The sequence below is a fragment of the Indicator indicator genome, chromosome 1, assembly GCF_027791375.1.
Source record: "Indicator indicator isolate 239-I01 chromosome 1, UM_Iind_1.1, whole genome shotgun sequence".
NCBI classification, from domain to species: domain Eukaryota; kingdom Metazoa; phylum Chordata; class Aves; order Piciformes; family Indicatoridae; genus Indicator; species Indicator indicator.
In genome coordinates this window covers 82999017-83015162 of record NC_072010.1, presented here as the reverse complement: position 1 = coordinate 83015162, position 16146 = coordinate 82999017, and the positions used below count along the sequence as shown (strand labels likewise).

Sequence of the window (16146 nt, the reverse complement as noted above, 5' to 3'; positions counted from 1 at the left end):
TCCTAATGTCCAACCAAATCTACCCTGCTCCAGTTTCAAACCATTGCCCCTTGTCCTATCACGGCAAGCCCTTCTGAGCAGTCCCTCCCCAGCCTTCCTGTAGGTCCCCTTCAGATACTGAAATGCTGCTCTGAGGTGTCCCTGGAGCTTTCTCTTCTCCAGGCTGGATGCTCCCAACTCTCTCAGCCTGTCTTCATAGGAGGGGTGCTCAAGTCCCTTTGTGGCTTCCTCTGGACCTGCTCCAGCAAGTCCGCGTCCCTCTTGTGTTGGGGGTCCCATTGCTGGACACAGTAGTCCAGGTAAAGCCTCACCAGCACATAGGGGCAGAATCATTTCTCTTAACCATTTCTCTTAACCTGCTGGCCATGCTTGAGAAAAGAAAACAAACAAAAAAAAAAAGCTAGTGAAGGTTTTCTTCAAAGTATTAGGAAATGGAAGCAGAGAGACCTCACTTGCTCTCCGCTCTTCTCCAGCAGGTCTGTGAGACCACATTCAACCAGGGAAAACAGGAATATGAAGCTCTGCATATTCTCCCTTGCTACAGAACATCCTAGGATGCCAGTTTTGGCACTTGGGGCAGAAAGAGGGAAGTAGCTTGTCTTCATGGACCTGTGAGCAAATCTCCTCATAGGAAAATCTAGACAATTAAATGTTTATCTCCCCAAATGCTTTTGGAGCCAAAGCAAACTCTCCAGATGTTTTGAGACAATGAGTTACACAAATTCAAAGTGATGGTTCTTTTGCCTTTATAACACTACATTTTCAATGTCCTGCCTGAGACTCATTCCCTTAGTCTAGTCTGTAATATCACTGCACATTTGCAAGGTACCTGCAGCAGCATATCACAGAAACATGGTTTCTGTTGCTGCCATTACAGCAGCATCTTGAAAAGAGTATATTTAAAAAGATACTTTATATCTTTAAAATTATGTAAGTGGAAGTTCAGTTTTCTCAAATGGAAGCATAAAGATTTTTGAGCACAGGTTTGCTCACTGATCCTTTCCTCAGCCAATGTCAACTCATAGAATCATGACCAGGAACAAGGGAAGATGAAGGAGCTGGCATAACTGATGCTGCTTGGGTCAGTACCATCTTCCGCAGCACAACCTTGAGCATTGCACTCTGGAAGATCATAGATTCATAGAATGGTGTGGGTTGGAAGGGACCTCAAAATTCAGCTAGTTCCAACCCCCCTGCCATGGGCAGGGACACCTCCCAATAGACCAGATTGCTCAAGACCTCATCCAACCTGGCCCTGAACACCTCCACAGCAGGGATCACAGGATCACAGGATGTTAGGGGTTGGAAGGGACCCAAAGAGATCATCGAGTCCAACCCCCCTGCCAGAGCAGGACCATACAATCTAGCTCAGGTCACAGAGGAATGCATCCAGATGGGCCTTGAAAGTCTCCAGATAAGGAGACTCCACAACCTCTCTGGGGAGCCTGTTCCAGTGCTCTGTGACCCTTACAGTAAAGAAGTTCCCTCTTGTGTTGAGGTGGAACCTCCTGTGCTGCAGCTTACATCCATTGCTCCTTGTCCTATCTCAGGGAGCAAATGAGAACAGCCTGTCCCCTCCCTCCTGACACCCAGCCCTCAGATATTTATAAACATTTATTAAATCCTCTCTAAGTCTTCTCTTTTCCAGACTAAAAAGCCCCAGGTCCCTCAGCCTCTCCTCATCAGGCAGTGCTCCTGTCCCCTAATCATCCTTGTAGCCCTTCGTTGGACCTTCTCCAGCAGATCCCTGTCCCTCCTGAACTGGGGAGCCCAAAACTGAACACAGTACTCAAGATGAGGTCTCACCAGGGCAGAGTAGAGAGGGAGGAGAACCAACTTGGATCTGCTGGACACACTCTTCTTAATACACCCCAGGACCCCATTGGTCTTCTTGGCCACAAGGGCACATTGCTGTCCCATGGATAACTTGTTATGCACCAGGACTCCCAGGTCCCTCTCCACAGTGATGCTCTCCAGCAGATCACCTCCCAGCCTGTACTGGTACAGCTTATTATTCCACCAGCATCTCACAGCCCTCACTGTAAAGAATATCTTCCTAATATCCAGTCTAAATCTTCCCTCCTCCAGCTTCAATCCATTCCCTCTTGTCCTATCATAAGCCCTTGTAAAAACTCACTGCCCAGCTCTCCTGTAACCCCCTTAAGGTACTGGAAGGCTGATCTAAGGTCTCCCCCGAGCCTTCTTTTCTCCAGGCTGAACAGCCCCAACTCTCCCAGCCTGTCCCCATGGAGACATACTCAGCCTGGGTCAGTTCTTTAAAGCTCTAAATCCATGTCATACTCACCCAGTAGTTCTGGTTTCTTTCCTGACAGGATTTGGTAGAAGATGTGATAGTCTCTTTCACCTGGTTGCTGAAAAATCACTCGAGATTTCTCCAATAAATCTAGTTGCACAAAGGAAAAATGAGTGAAAATTGCTCTGCATTCTTTCAGATGAGTGATATCTTTTTTCTTTTAAAAAGGAAGAAAGTTTGGTGCTTACAAATCTCAATATCAGCAGATGACAGCTTGCCTGTGGTTCCGAAATGGATTCGGATAAATTTCCCCTAATTCACACAGAAAAATATTGTAATTATTGCACATAGGATACACAGAGGGAAACAAAAGAATGATGTTTGAGGGTAATCATGGAATCATTTTGATGGGAAGAGACTTTTAAGATCATCAAGTCCAACTCTTATCCCAGCACTGCCACTAAACTATGTACCCCAGCACCAAATATCCATGGCTTTGAAACCCCTCCAGGGATAGGGACTCCACCACTGCCCTGGGAAGCCTGGGCTGGGGCTTGACGTTCCTTTCAGGGTTTCATCATGTGTGACCTAAACCTCCCCTAGGGCAACTTGAGGCAGCTTCCTAGTGTCCTATGGCTTGTTCCTTTTTAGAAGAGACACCCATCTTGCTCTGACCTCCTTTCAGAGAGTTGTAGAGTCAGAAGGTCTTCTGTCAGCCTCCTTTTCTCTGGCCCAGAGAACCAGCTCATACTAACGCTTTGTCCTTGCACAGGCAGGTTTTCAGGGACAAATTCATAGATTCATAGAATGGTGTGGGTTGGAAGGGAACTTAAAGGTCATCTAGTTCCAGCTCCCCTGCCATGGCCAGGGACATCTCCCACTAGACCAGGTTGCTCAAGGTCTCATCCACACAGGCATGAACACATGTCTCCAGGGAGGGGGCATCCACAGCCTCCCTGGGCAACCTGTTCCAGTGTCTCACCACCTTCACTGTCAAGAATTTTGTCATAATATCCAGTCTAAATCTTCCCTCCTCAGGTTTCAATCCATTACTCCTCATCCTATCACTACAAATTCATGTAAAATATCAGATATCCAACAGTGGTATGAAACTTCTCTAAGTCTCAGTCTGTGCACACAGCTTTGTAATCAGCTTGCAGGGCTAGGATCACAGAGTGTTTGTGTGCCAGGCTGAGCCATGAGAATGCTTCCAAGTTCATTTCAAGAGGCAGGTTCGCTGTAATTCAGGGCTCAGAGCAAAAAGCCTGGGCATCAGACACAGGTTCCTTCTCTGACTCCTCCTCATTTGCAGTCCTAATTTATATGCAACTACTTAAGTCAGAAGAATTCTGTGATTTCCCACTGCTTTGCCCATTTAATCTGCATATTAATTCCTCCAAATTTCGTAAAAAATCGAGTAGCTTTCATTTAATTTATCATATTCCTGGGGAAGATTTGCCATTGCTGTAGAAAGAGCTTTGCTTGTCTCCTGAGCATGTGCAGTTTAAACTGATTTTCAGAGTGGACCTTTTTTCCTTTTTTCTTTAATCTGTGGTAGTTTTAGACTATGCCTTTAAAATCTTTCACACAGCTTGAGCAGAAAGTAGTAAAATGTAAATAAATCACTATTGGGTGTAAAAAGGAAAACAAGATAATTACAAACAATTCCATTGGAGAGATATCTACCATAAGATTTGGTTCCCAAAACAATCTCTAGCTCTCTTCTTGCTCTGTGCTCTGGGAGAGTCTAACTGGTTTTACTGACCTTGGCTGCATCACTTTTATTTTGGCTAAGTCTAATATCTCTGCTTCTCTCCCATGTCCCTTTTGTACAGGCAAGTAAGGGGGAGGCAGAGAGGGAGAAGCCGTTGCAGGTCCCCTGGTCTTTGACCAGGGGGGTCCTTGTGCTGCTTATTAATTGTAAATACCTGTGAATATTGTATATTTTGTACATATTCACTGCATTTCATTGTAGATTGTAGTTCTGCCTGTAAATACAGCTTTCGTTTGCTTCTGACTGGGCTGGTCTGGCAAAGTTAATGTTGGGGGGAAATGTTCAACCCACCACATAATCCTTCCAGCAGTTTTTCCTGTTTCTTGTTTTCCTACTTTGCTATTCTTCCACTGTGCAGAAATTCAGACATTTTAGTGGACAAAAGAAGAAGCAACTTCTGAAGGGATTTTTCCAGAGATGTCAAAGGGGACATCATTACGTTACAAACTTACAAAACGTGAGGAGTTGTCATTCCTCAGGGTTTTGGCATTGCCAAAAGCTTCTAGGGCTGGGTTTGCTTGAATGATTTGATCCTCCAAGGTTCCCTAAAAATCAAAGTTGAAATATTATTGAGGACCCTACAGGCCACAAACTCAGATGTCAACTCTACCACAGCCAGGCATTCACTTACAAGGGAGAAGCCACTTTAGCAGAGGGATTTAGCTCCACCCTAGGGGTGGCACACCGTGATTGGCATGACAGCAAAGTCTTCAGTCAGTGCTGAGTTTGAGGCTTGGAAGGCCTCAAAGATTTTGCTGCATTCTAACTGTTGTGCTTTGTAGATGGGATATTTTATGCCATCTGCACAGCAAACAAATCACCATATCTTGCCATGTGCTGTGAAGCATGTGAGGACATCCAAGGGAATGCATGTAGGAGAGGGGCGAGCGGCGACAGTGACAAGCACTAAAATGCATTAGATTTGAAAGCAGTCAGAGCTTGTAATGGTTGTGGGGTTTGGAGTTGAGAAAAGCATTAACTGTCACATGCACAAACTTCAGTTTGCTGAAGCAAACTGCCTGGGCTCCAGGGATCCTTCACTGGGAGAACCACACAAAGTAAAATACTGAGGTTCATGACATGAACTGACAGAGCCCAGGACTGTTTTCATGTGAAAAACATAAAATGGCAAAGATTATGACTTACCCCAGTTTTGGTAGCTGGTTGCTGTCAAAAGAGGAACACGATGGATTAAAAAACTCACAACAAACAAGAGAATGTGAGTACTAATACGAAGGACATCACAAAAGGTAAAGATTAGCAAATTTAGGTGTCTAGTGGGCACCAATACTCCAGTGGGACTTTCACAGAATCATAGAATGGTTTAGATTGGAAGGGACCTTGAAGGTCATCTAGTTCCAAAAACCCTGACATGGGCAGGGACACCTCCCACTAGACCAGGTTGCTCAAGGCCCCATCTAACCTGGCCTTGAACACCTCTAGGGAGGGGCATCCATGATCTCCCTGGGCAACCTGTTCCATTTCTCCTTGTCCTATCATTGGCCACCACTGAGAAGAGTCCAGCCTCATCCTCATGATCTTTAGATTTTATCCTTTAGATGTTGATCAGCATTGAGAAGATCCCCTCTCAGGCTGATCTTCTCCAGACTAAACAGCCCCAGGTCTCTCAGCCTCTCCTTGTAAGAGATGCTCCAGTCTCTTAATCATTCTTGTAGACTCCACTGGACTTTCTCCAGTAGTTCCTTGTCTTTCTTGAACTGGGGAGCCCAGAACCAGATACAACACTCCAGGTGTGACACTGTTGATAATCCTGCTCTTTTTAGAAATTATTTCCCATGTGGAGAAAAAAAATAAATTAAAAAATCTTAATCTTCATGGTTTCCCCATCTTCTGACCAGCTTTAATATGATCAGAAACATCCTTAACACAAACTAAAACTAAAATAACTCTAGAACTAAAATTAAAACTAAAAACCAAAACTAAAACTCAGGAAAAAGAAGCAGCCATAAGCAGCTGTTCAGAACCAGGAAGGGTGTTCCTGCTTCTTCTGGAGGGTGGCAGTGTTAGGTGACCGTTGCCTTTCTACCTTCAGAACAGCATGCCCTCAGTAATGCCACGTAGGAGCATCAGCATCTTCTCCCAGTGGTTTCTTTTCCTCACCATGCCTGTCGACGTCCAGCTGTGTGGTGAGGACTGGTGAGGTTGGTTGTATACAACAGATAAACCCTGGGAGTCCAAAATGAAACAGCCCTCAGCACACTTACGTTTTTTTTACCAGGTTCCCCCAGGGCTGCCACAGTGGCAAAGTACTGGATGACACGCTTCGTGTTGACAGTCTTGCCAGCACCAGATTCTCCACTGGAAGAAAGAGAAAGGATAATGCAGACATTGTTCAAACAGCTGCATCCCATCCTTCCATCCTCCTGTCCTGCACACAGGCTATGCTCAGAATCACTGACTGATTTTTGGCCATTTGAGTGGAAATCACCCTGAACTGACTGAATGAAGAGGTGAATGCCTAAGAGAGCAGCAACTCATTCTTCATGTGGCTTCTAGCACAAACATGCTCTACACTGAGTTTCCTGCAAGGGCATGAAGTTTTCTCATAAACTTCCAGACTGAGAATCTGAGGGACAACTATATACAGCTAATGGGTTACAAAATGCACAGAAAAGCTGCATTAATATGCCAGAATTATCTTGGAGCATATGCCAACTGTCAGGAGAGACACCCAGCTCTCCATCTTTCATACTTTCCAGTAAATGATGTGCAATCATCATCATAGAATCATAGAACTGCTTTGGTTGGACAAGACCTCTAAGATCTTTGAGTCCAGCCAGCAACGTAACACCATGGCCATGAAATCATGTCCCAGAGTGCCACAGCTACATGTTTCTTGAACATCTCCAGGGATCGTGGCTCCACCAGCTCCCTGGACAACTTATTCCAGTGCTTGACCACTCTTTCTTCACCACCATCATCACAGGGTGCTGGGACATCTCATTTCAACTATATTAATACTTAGAAAAGTTGGACCATATGATCCTTGGGGTCCCTTCCATCCTGGCATTCTCTGATTGTCCTTTTTTGCCTTGGTCATCTCCCTCTCTTTCTACGTGCCTACACAACATTCTTAAATATAATTTGCAGCAACAGGCATCACACTGGAAAGAAGGAGTCTTCTATGTACAAAGGGGCAGCCTCAGCAAGGCTAAACCTGGAAGGAGCTTTTAAAAACTATCTGATGAGTTGATTTCATGCCTGCTTGAAATGAGCACCAGATGGGGATTAGGAATGGGCCAGCCTCCATCAAACTCTCAGCTGCTACTTTCCCATGGGGCTCAAGGCAGCTCTCAGGTGGCCAAATTGCCAGTTACTTGGCTTGGATCTAGTTCCAGGCAATTTAGCTGAGTTTTCCAGGGTCAACTTGTATTTCAGTCCAGTTTTGTTAATTTTTTTTCATTCTAGATTTCTTGCAGCAACAGAGTCTCAAACCAGTCAAAATAGCAGCACTTACGTGATCAGCATGGACTGATTCTCCCGATCTGTGGAGGGGGAAAAAAAAAGATATCAACTTAGCAGACTGTACAAATTGCTCATTAGAATTGCAAAGGAGTACCAACTATATCAAAATAGTCCTGCAAGGAGAGGAGATAATCACATGAAGCAGAACATGGGAAGTTCTAGCCCTGTCTTGAATCCTCCTCCTGTGTTTTGAGTTGGTACTAAAGAGCTGCCTGTCGTGCATGTTCCTCCTCTGTTTGTGAAACTATAATCATAGAGTACAGGAATAAAGGTTGGAAGAGACCTTGAAGATCATCAAGTCTAACCATTAACACAGCACTGCCAAGCCCACCACTAAACTATGTCCCTCAGGTCCACATCTACATGGCTTTGAAACCCCTTCAGGGATGGTGAGTCCACCACTGCTCTGGGCAGCCTGGTCCAGGCCTTGACAACCATTTTGGGGGAGAAATTTTTTCCTCATGCCCAGCCTAAACCTGCCCTGGTGCAAATTGAGGCTCTTTCCTCTTGCCCTGTCACTTGTTCCTTGGGAGAAGAGGCCAGCAAATGATTCTTTTCTTCCTCATGAGTATACATCTGACCCTTCTGCTACTCCAGTACTAGACCAATCTAAGTAATGTTACCGTTTGTTCACAGGCTGTTCCTCACTATGCATATGTATGCTTCTTCAGTTGCCCATGCTGCTGGAATCATAGAATTGTTGTGGTTAGAAAAGACTTCCAAGATCATCAAGTCCACCCACTGACCTAACACTACCATGGCAATTAGACCATATCCCTAAGTGTCATGTTCGCACGTTTCTTGAACACCTCCAGGGATGGTGACTCCACCACCTCCCTGGGCAGCCTGTTCCAATGCCTGACCACTCTTGCAGCAAGAAATTATTCCTAATCTCCAACCTAAACCACCTCTGGCACAATTTCAGATAATTTCTTCTTGTTCTATCACCTGATACTAGAGAGAAGAGATTGACTTCCACCTCAGGTTTATAGTGTTCTCATTCTTAATGGCCTGACCAGAAAGAAACATTTATTAGAACACTTTACAGCCCGTATATATTAGCAGCCAAGTGCTAATTTATAACAATTTCCCCAGCACACTGACCCTAAATTGAGCAGTCTGGCCATGGTTCAACCTTCACAGAAGACCATCTCTTTGCAACCATACTCTCATCCCCTCTGCCCAGCAATTCTATCCCATCACAGCTGTGGCACTTCTCATTTTATCAAAACCAGGTGACAGCAGCAGGATGTGTTCCCACCAGGTCTCTTTGGGATTTATCCTGTTGCCTCCCAGAACCTCGCATGAGCACATCACTGCTGCCCTCTGCTGATAAACTCTTTTTTTTTTTTTTTCCCCAGTAATTTGAGTTTCAGCACAAGAAAATGTCACAGGAAAATCTGGGGTGGTTTAGTCTGGTGAAGAGGAAGCTGAGGGGAGACCTCATCACCTTCCACAACCAAAAGGAGGTTGGAGCTAGGTGGCGGTTGGTCTCTTCCCACATGCAACAAATGATAAGACAAGAGGAAATGGCCTCAAGTTGTGCCATGAGAGGTTCAGGTAGAATATTGGGAACATTTTCTTCACACAAAGGGTTATCAAACACTGGAACAGGCTGCCCAGGGAGGTGGTGGAGTCACCATCCTTGGAGGTATTTAGAAGACAAGTGGATGTGGTTCTGAGGGATGTGGCTTAATGGTAGTGGCTTAGCAGTGGTGGTGGAATTGTGAGCTCTAGGCAAGTGATTGGACTCGATGGTCTCAGAGGTCTCCTCCAGACTCCACAGTTCTATGATTCCATGGGTTAACAGTTGGACTGGATGATCTTAAAGGTCTTTTCCACCATAAAGGATTCTATGATTCTATGAAGTCCTTGCTGTGGGATAGGTGCCCAGACCTGTGGCAGTCAGTACAATACTGACCCACATCAGGTTCATAGATTCAGATTGCTTTGGGTTGGAAGGGACCTTAAAGATCATTGGCATTGGCAGGGAGAATCTGTTCCAGTTTCATGCCAGTGATGTGCATCCAGCACCCTGAGAGCTGCCATTCACTGACCTTTGAAAGCAAACATCTTCTGAGCATTAGAATACTGAGGGTAAACTGACAGTGAGTTTAGTTTTGAGGTTGCAAAAATGCTGACAGACTTGTAGGACATTTGTGTGGAGGCCTGATAGAGTTACCCAGCTCAGACAGCTACATTTGTGCATCTTCCAGTTAATCCACCTACAGATCTTACTGCTACCATAAGCACCATAGGGACAGTCATCACAGAATCATAGAATGGCTTAGGTTGGAAGGGACCTTAGAGATCATATAGTTCCAACCCCCCCTGCCATGGGCAGGGACACCTCTCAATTAGACCAGGTTGCTTAAGCACTCATCCAACCTGGCCTTGAACACCTGCAGGGAGGGAACATCCACAACCTCTCTGAGCAACCTAATGCAGAGTCTCACCACTGTAGAACTTCTTCCTAAGATCCAGTCTAAACCTACTCTCCCTCAGCTTAAAACCATTCTCCCTTGTCCGGTTGATAGACACCCTTATGAAAGGTCACTCTCCAGCCTTCCTGGAGGTTCTCTTCAGGCATTGGAAGGCAGCTCTAATGTCCCCTCGGAGTCTTCCCAGGTTGAACAACTCCAGCTCCCTCAGTCTATCCTCATAGAAGAGGTGTTCCAGCCCTTGGATCATCTTTGTGGTCTTCTGTTGGACTTGCTCCAACAGCTCTATGTCCTTCTTATGATGGGGACACCAGAACTGGACACAGTATTCGAGGTGGGGTCTCGCAAGAGCAAAGGGGACCTTAAAGTCAGGGGACTTAAACCAAACCAAACCAAACCAATAAATTAAAAAAGCTGATGCAGATTTCTAGGCCCCTGTTGCTTGTGGAGCGTTTCCACATTGGTTGCACACTACCAAAGCTCTCACTAACCAATGACATGAGCTAAACAGAGCCAAACCCCAGTGTGAAAGCAAACAGCGCCACTTACTACGCAGCATGTCGTGGTACGCGTTATCAGCGATGGAGAAGATGTGAGGAGGAGCCTCCGAGCGCCTCTTGCCTTTGTATGCGGCAACAACCTCTGACTTGTAGACAGGCAACCACTTGTAGGGGTTTATAGTCACGCAGAATAAACCAGAATATGTCTGGAGAGGAACACAAAACACGAGTGAAAAAACCTGCTCAAGAAATAAGAAAAAACTCTTAGCTGATCAAGCAGGACTTGGTGTTGTCAGCTTCTGATTGGACTTTGAATTCTGACTTGAATTTCAGCTACAGATATCGAACAGTCTTCCAAAGAGGGGGAATGTATTTTGAACATGACAACCAGAAACAGCCCCTTCTGCAAAACAAAGGAGCAGCAAATAGACCTACATCTGATTTTTTGCCTTGCTACACAGGACATGGTTTAGTGATCATGGTGGTGTTAGGTCAACAGTTGGACTCAATCATCTTAGAGAATTTTTCCAACCAAAACAATTCTATGATTCTAAGAGTTGTTTCCTCTTGAAAATTACCATTATGAAGGAAAGAAAAGTTACATCTTTCCTGCTTGAACTCTTTTCTTGGGAGGAGAAGCAATCTCTCATTAATAATTAGATGTGAGCACCTTGGGGCAATTTCTGGTGGGTGTTCAAAGAGAAAACAACATTGTAGTGTTATTCCCCAAAGCTGTGGAGTTTTTTTCAGCTTCTGGAGAAACACTGTTGGTAAAGAATCTATCTTTAGAGCTGCTTTTTGAGCTATCTAGGTCAGTAAGCTGAGGCCTGACTGTTCTAAAGAAGAATTGAGTTTTCAGTTGTAATCCCAGGAAACCAGAGTTAACTGGCAACTCTTGGTGGTGCTTAGTTCAGGTTGAAGCAAAAATCTTGAAGGAAACACAGTTAATACATGGGTACAAGCACTGTGTGCACATGGATTAGTGAGCTCAGTTACATTCTAAAAGTTTAAGGTGAATCCCAGGTGCCTTTACCTAAAATCATAGAATCACAGAATGTCAGGGGTTGGAAGGGATCTCCAGAGATCACCTAGTCCAGCCTCACAGGGTTGACCTTGGCATAAATCCTCATTTTCTGTCAGTGAAAGAGGAACCCCAACCAGTAAATGGATTAAGGCAAAGATGACAAATGAAATATTCTCCCTACACTGATCTGCAAGCAAAGCTATGCCAGGTATGTCCACACTAAGGTATTGGAGAAACACAGAAAATGTTCAACAATCAAAATATAATTTGGAAGAAGTTGGATTCACTCCTCTTATGAACACCACGAACTAGAACAAGTTTTGGCTAGAAAATATACAGATTCCTTTGACTGTCACTGTCCCTGGAGGTAGCACTTTGGGACATGGTTTAATAGCCATGGTGGAATTAGGTTGATGGTTCGATTCAATGATTTTAGAGGTCTCTTGCAACCCAAACAATTCTATGGTTCTAGACACAGTTGGATTCAGCAAACTGAGAGCAAAAGTTTTGCCTCATAAAATGAGATGCTACTGAAGCTTGTTCAGGTGCTGACAGAACTTTTGTTAATGATGTTGTGGGGAAGACACAGAAGAACCTAAACTGTCAGAGTGAGGTAAGACAGATGTCAGCACTGAAAATGAAGGGAATAAAATGACTGAACTAAAGATAGAAAGGTTCCTACTTAACAGAAGTTATGTGTCTCCCCTGAGCTTCGGGCATTGTTTCTTAACAAGGACATCTCCATGGCTGGTATTGACATGGATTAATATTAGGAGAGGAAAAGTAAACCAGATCTCCCCAGTGTCTGCATTGCTGAAAATATGACGGATGATACCCCTCTCCTAGGCAATCACACAAAAGCAAAGTCACTGGAGACATTCAAGTTCATACTTGATGTTGCCCTGGGCAGCCTGATCTAGTTGGAGGTGTCCCTGCTTGCTGTAGGGGGGTGGGACAAGATGATCTTTGAGGGCTCCTTCCAACCTGATGCAATTTGTGAATCCGTGAAAGAACCAGATGTGTCCTGTTCATACAGTTATGTCTGCCTGTGTCAAGACACAAGCCAACCAAGCAACTTCTTTCTTAAAAAGATAAGCAAAACCCTCAGCTTTGTGACTTATCAAAGCTCTAAGGTGAATATGAAGAGCACATTTTCAAACATGAAGTCTGAACTTGAAATGCAGCTTTCTAAATATCCCCCTGCAGTGACCCTTACGTAGATCATCCAGTTGCTGTAGCGCTTCCTCAGATTGTACAACACGGAGGCCTCGTTCAGATGTGTCAGCATGGCCATGTCCTCAATCATGTCAAATTTGGGAGGGTTCATTGACTGCACGTCATCTTCTTTTATGGTCAAGGTCTGCAAAGAAAAAAATACATGCAGCAACAGTGGGAAAACGTTGGGATTTTCTATTGCTTCCCGTCCCTTACAGGAAAACTTCTGCAGAGGGAAGCCTGCTGCTCACACTCAGCCTATGTACACATTTATTTGTGTCAGCAATAGCGTGGTCAGCAGGACCAGGGAAGTGATCTTGCCCCTCTACTGGGCACTCATGAGGCCACACCTCAAATACCAGCTTCAGTTTTCGTCTCTCACTCCAAGAAGGGCATTGAGGTGCTGCAGCATGTCTGGAGAAGGGCAACAAAGGTAGAGAAGGGTCTGGAGAGGAGGAGCAGCTGAGGTAGCTGGAGTTGTTTAGTCTAGAGAAAAGGAGGCTGAAGGAAGACCTCATTGCTCTCTACAACTCCCTGAAAGAAGGCTGGAGTGAGGTGGGGGCTGGTCTCTCCTACCTGGTATCAGGTGATAGAATGAGAGGAAATGGCTTCAAGTTGTACCAAGGGAGGTTTAGGTTGGATATCAGGAAAAATTTCTTCACTGAAAGGGTCATAGGGCACTGGAACAGGCTGCCTGGGGAGGTGGTAGAGTCACCATCTCTGGAGATGTTTAAAAGACATCTGAACGACGTGCCTAGGGACATTGTTTAAGAGTTGTGTACAGGGAAATGTTAGGTTATGGTTGGACTTGATGATCTTAAGGCCTTTTCCAACCAGGCTATTCTGTGGTTCTATCATACTGTTTCCCTGCAAAGCTCTCAGAAGAATGGTGGGACACTGAGATGGTGGAAGGAAAGAGCATGGTGGCATTGCTGAAAATGGAGCCATGGGATTTAATTACAGCCTGGGCCAAACCTCTGGGGGCCAAACCAGAGCAAGCTGGTTGCACACCTCTGCTCACACACCACCCACTGTGAGCAGTGGCTGGTGGTCCCTTACCCACCACCACACTGCTGCCTTTCCCTTGGTGGCTCTTGTGCCATTCTGAGATGGTGTCTCTTACTGGAGCTTCCCATTTGCAGCCCATACCATGAAACTAGCAACTGAGCTTAATCTGGGACAGGCAGTATCTGGAGCTTGCTGCTCCAGCCTTGCTGACATGGATCAGACAAAACTGCTTCTGTACCCTTCCATCTGCCGTCTGCACGGTCACTTTGCCATCGCTGCTCTCTGTGATTTCAGCTTCCACATAAGCTTTCTTATCATCGGGAACCCAACATTTCTTCTTCCCTGTGAAGTTAAGGAGACAGAGGGTTCACAGCCTTGCATCAGACAGCACCACTGTGCCCAGCTATGTGAGACTGCTGGGTTGCTTCTTATGCACAAGCAACATGCAATGAATGCTGGCAGCACAGAAGGCAATGGGGCCCTGGGCTGCATCAAAAGAAGTGTGACCAGCAGGACAAGGGAGGTGATTCTGCCCTTTTACTCTGCTGTGGTGAGAACCCATCTGCTGTAATGCGTCTGGTTCTGGTGCCCTCAGCACAATAAGGATATGGAACTGCTGGAGTGGGTCCAGAGGAGAACATGAAGATGATCAGAGGGCTGGAGCACCTCTGCTATGGGGACAGGCTAAGAGAGTTGGCACTGTTCGGCCTGGAAAAGGGAAGGCTCTGGGGAGACCTTAGAGCAGTCTTCCAGTACTTGAAGGGGGCTATCTGAGAGCTGGGGAGGGACATTTTACAAGGGCTTGTGGTGACAGGACAAGGGGCAATAGCTTTGAGATGGAAGAGGGGAGATTTAGACTGGATATTAGGAAGAAATTATTGACAGTGAGGGTGGTGAGACACTGGAACAGGTTGCCCAGGGAGGTTGTGAATGCTCCCTCTTTGGAGGTGTCAGAGGTTAGGTTGGATGAGGCCTTGATAAACCTGGTCTAGTGGAAGGTGTCCCTGCCCATGGCAGGGGGCTTGGAACTAGGTGATCTTTAAGATCACTTCTAACTGAAACCATTCTATGATACTGTGAACACAAATGCCCTGGGCCTGGAGCAGATGAGCAGTGCTGCAGGGGTGCCTGCCAAAGAAAAAGGTGTAGGGATCCAAAATGTTGGTTCACCTTTGAGACTACCACTTGGTTTCCTCTACATCCTTCCAGCACAAGGTGTCAAAATATGATTCTATGATTTCAAAAATGCTAAGCCTTAGCTTGCATGGGAAATCCATTGCTATCATCACCAGTGTGCAGATGGAGAAACTGAGATCCAAGCCCAAATTAAGACATTTTGCAGAAAATTGCAGTCTGGGTGAGGAATTCAGCCCACATTATTTCCCTGCCAGATTTAACCTTCTTCCTGCACATTTTTCTGAGGTTTGTCATGAAAAACAGCAATATGAATAATTCACATTGAGTTATCTATGTGGCTTCTTAGAATCATTAGTTACAGCAGCTATTCTAAATGGTGAGATGCTGTGTACTTATACTTACACTATTACACCTCAGGAATCCCCCCCTCCCTGGAGGTGTCCAAGGCCAGGCTGGACAAGACCTTGAGCATCCTGGTCTAGTGGAAGGTGTCCCTGTCCATGCCAGAGGGGTTGGAACTAGATGATCTTTAAGGTCCTTTCCAACCCAAACCATTCTCTTAATCTATGAATCTAAAGGTGTGAGCCTCTAAAAGCTGTCAGTGGGCATTGCAGCTTCCACCAACTCCTCCCAGGAACCATTCCAGGTCTGGTTGTCTGGAGCTCTGGGCCACCTGCTCTAGCTACAGATGTCTCTGCTGACTGCAGGGGAGTTGGACAAGATGACCTTTAAAGGTTCCTTCCAACCCAAACCATTCTGTGATCCCTCTCACCCAGCCCCGGGGCAGCACAAGGGATACTGCAACTCACCATCGAAGGCAACGGTCTGTGCCATCATCAGCTCCTTCTCACTCTTGCGGAGGAAGGGAGCAGCCTCCCCGAACTCTGACATGTCCATCATCATGGTGGCGGCTTAAGGTGGCACAGGTCAACGAGGAAAAAGAAAGGGACCTGGTCTACCAAAGGAGGGGAGAAAAAACCAAACCAATCATCAGTTCCTTTTGTGGGTGATTTGAGACAACACAAAACAACTTCCACAACGGCAGGTGGCTCAACAAAGTGATCATAAAATCATCGCAGAATCATTAAGGTTGGAAAAGATCTCTAAGATCATTAAGTCCAACCTTCTACTAATTAAATCAATTATTAGATTGAAGCACAAACACCCAACACAGATTTGGGGCTGCACTGTACCTTTAGATAAACCCTTTCCTGGCTCAGTTTATTTAAAGCAGCCAGCTCCTGGGTGGTTCAGAACCTTGACATAGGGTCACAGTTATCTCCACGGGAGAATTTAATCTTTGTGGC

At 45.5% G+C, this 16146-nt stretch overlaps 1 protein-coding gene across 1 annotated transcript in view; it reads right to left on the bottom strand.

Annotated features, from left to right (window-relative positions):
- MYH15 (myosin heavy chain 15) overlaps positions 1-15742 on the bottom strand; it is a 66420-nt gene extending 50678 nt beyond the window's left edge. The window contains exons 1-10 of the mRNA XM_054400027.1: positions 15649-15742; positions 13941-14044; positions 12696-12839; positions 10505-10661; positions 7507-7534; positions 6254-6347; positions 5175-5195; positions 4481-4573; positions 2503-2566; positions 2306-2404 (exon numbers count right to left, since the gene is read on the bottom strand). Coding sequence (XP_054256002.1) covers positions 2306-2404; positions 2503-2566; positions 4481-4573; positions 5175-5195; positions 6254-6347; positions 7507-7534; positions 10505-10661; positions 12696-12839; positions 13941-14044; positions 15649-15742 — 898 coding nt within the window. The remainder of the gene's footprint in view (positions 1-2305; positions 2405-2502; positions 2567-4480; positions 4574-5174; positions 5196-6253; positions 6348-7506; positions 7535-10504; positions 10662-12695; positions 12840-13940; positions 14045-15648) is intronic.
- Between the last annotated feature and the right edge of the window lie 404 nt (positions 15743-16146).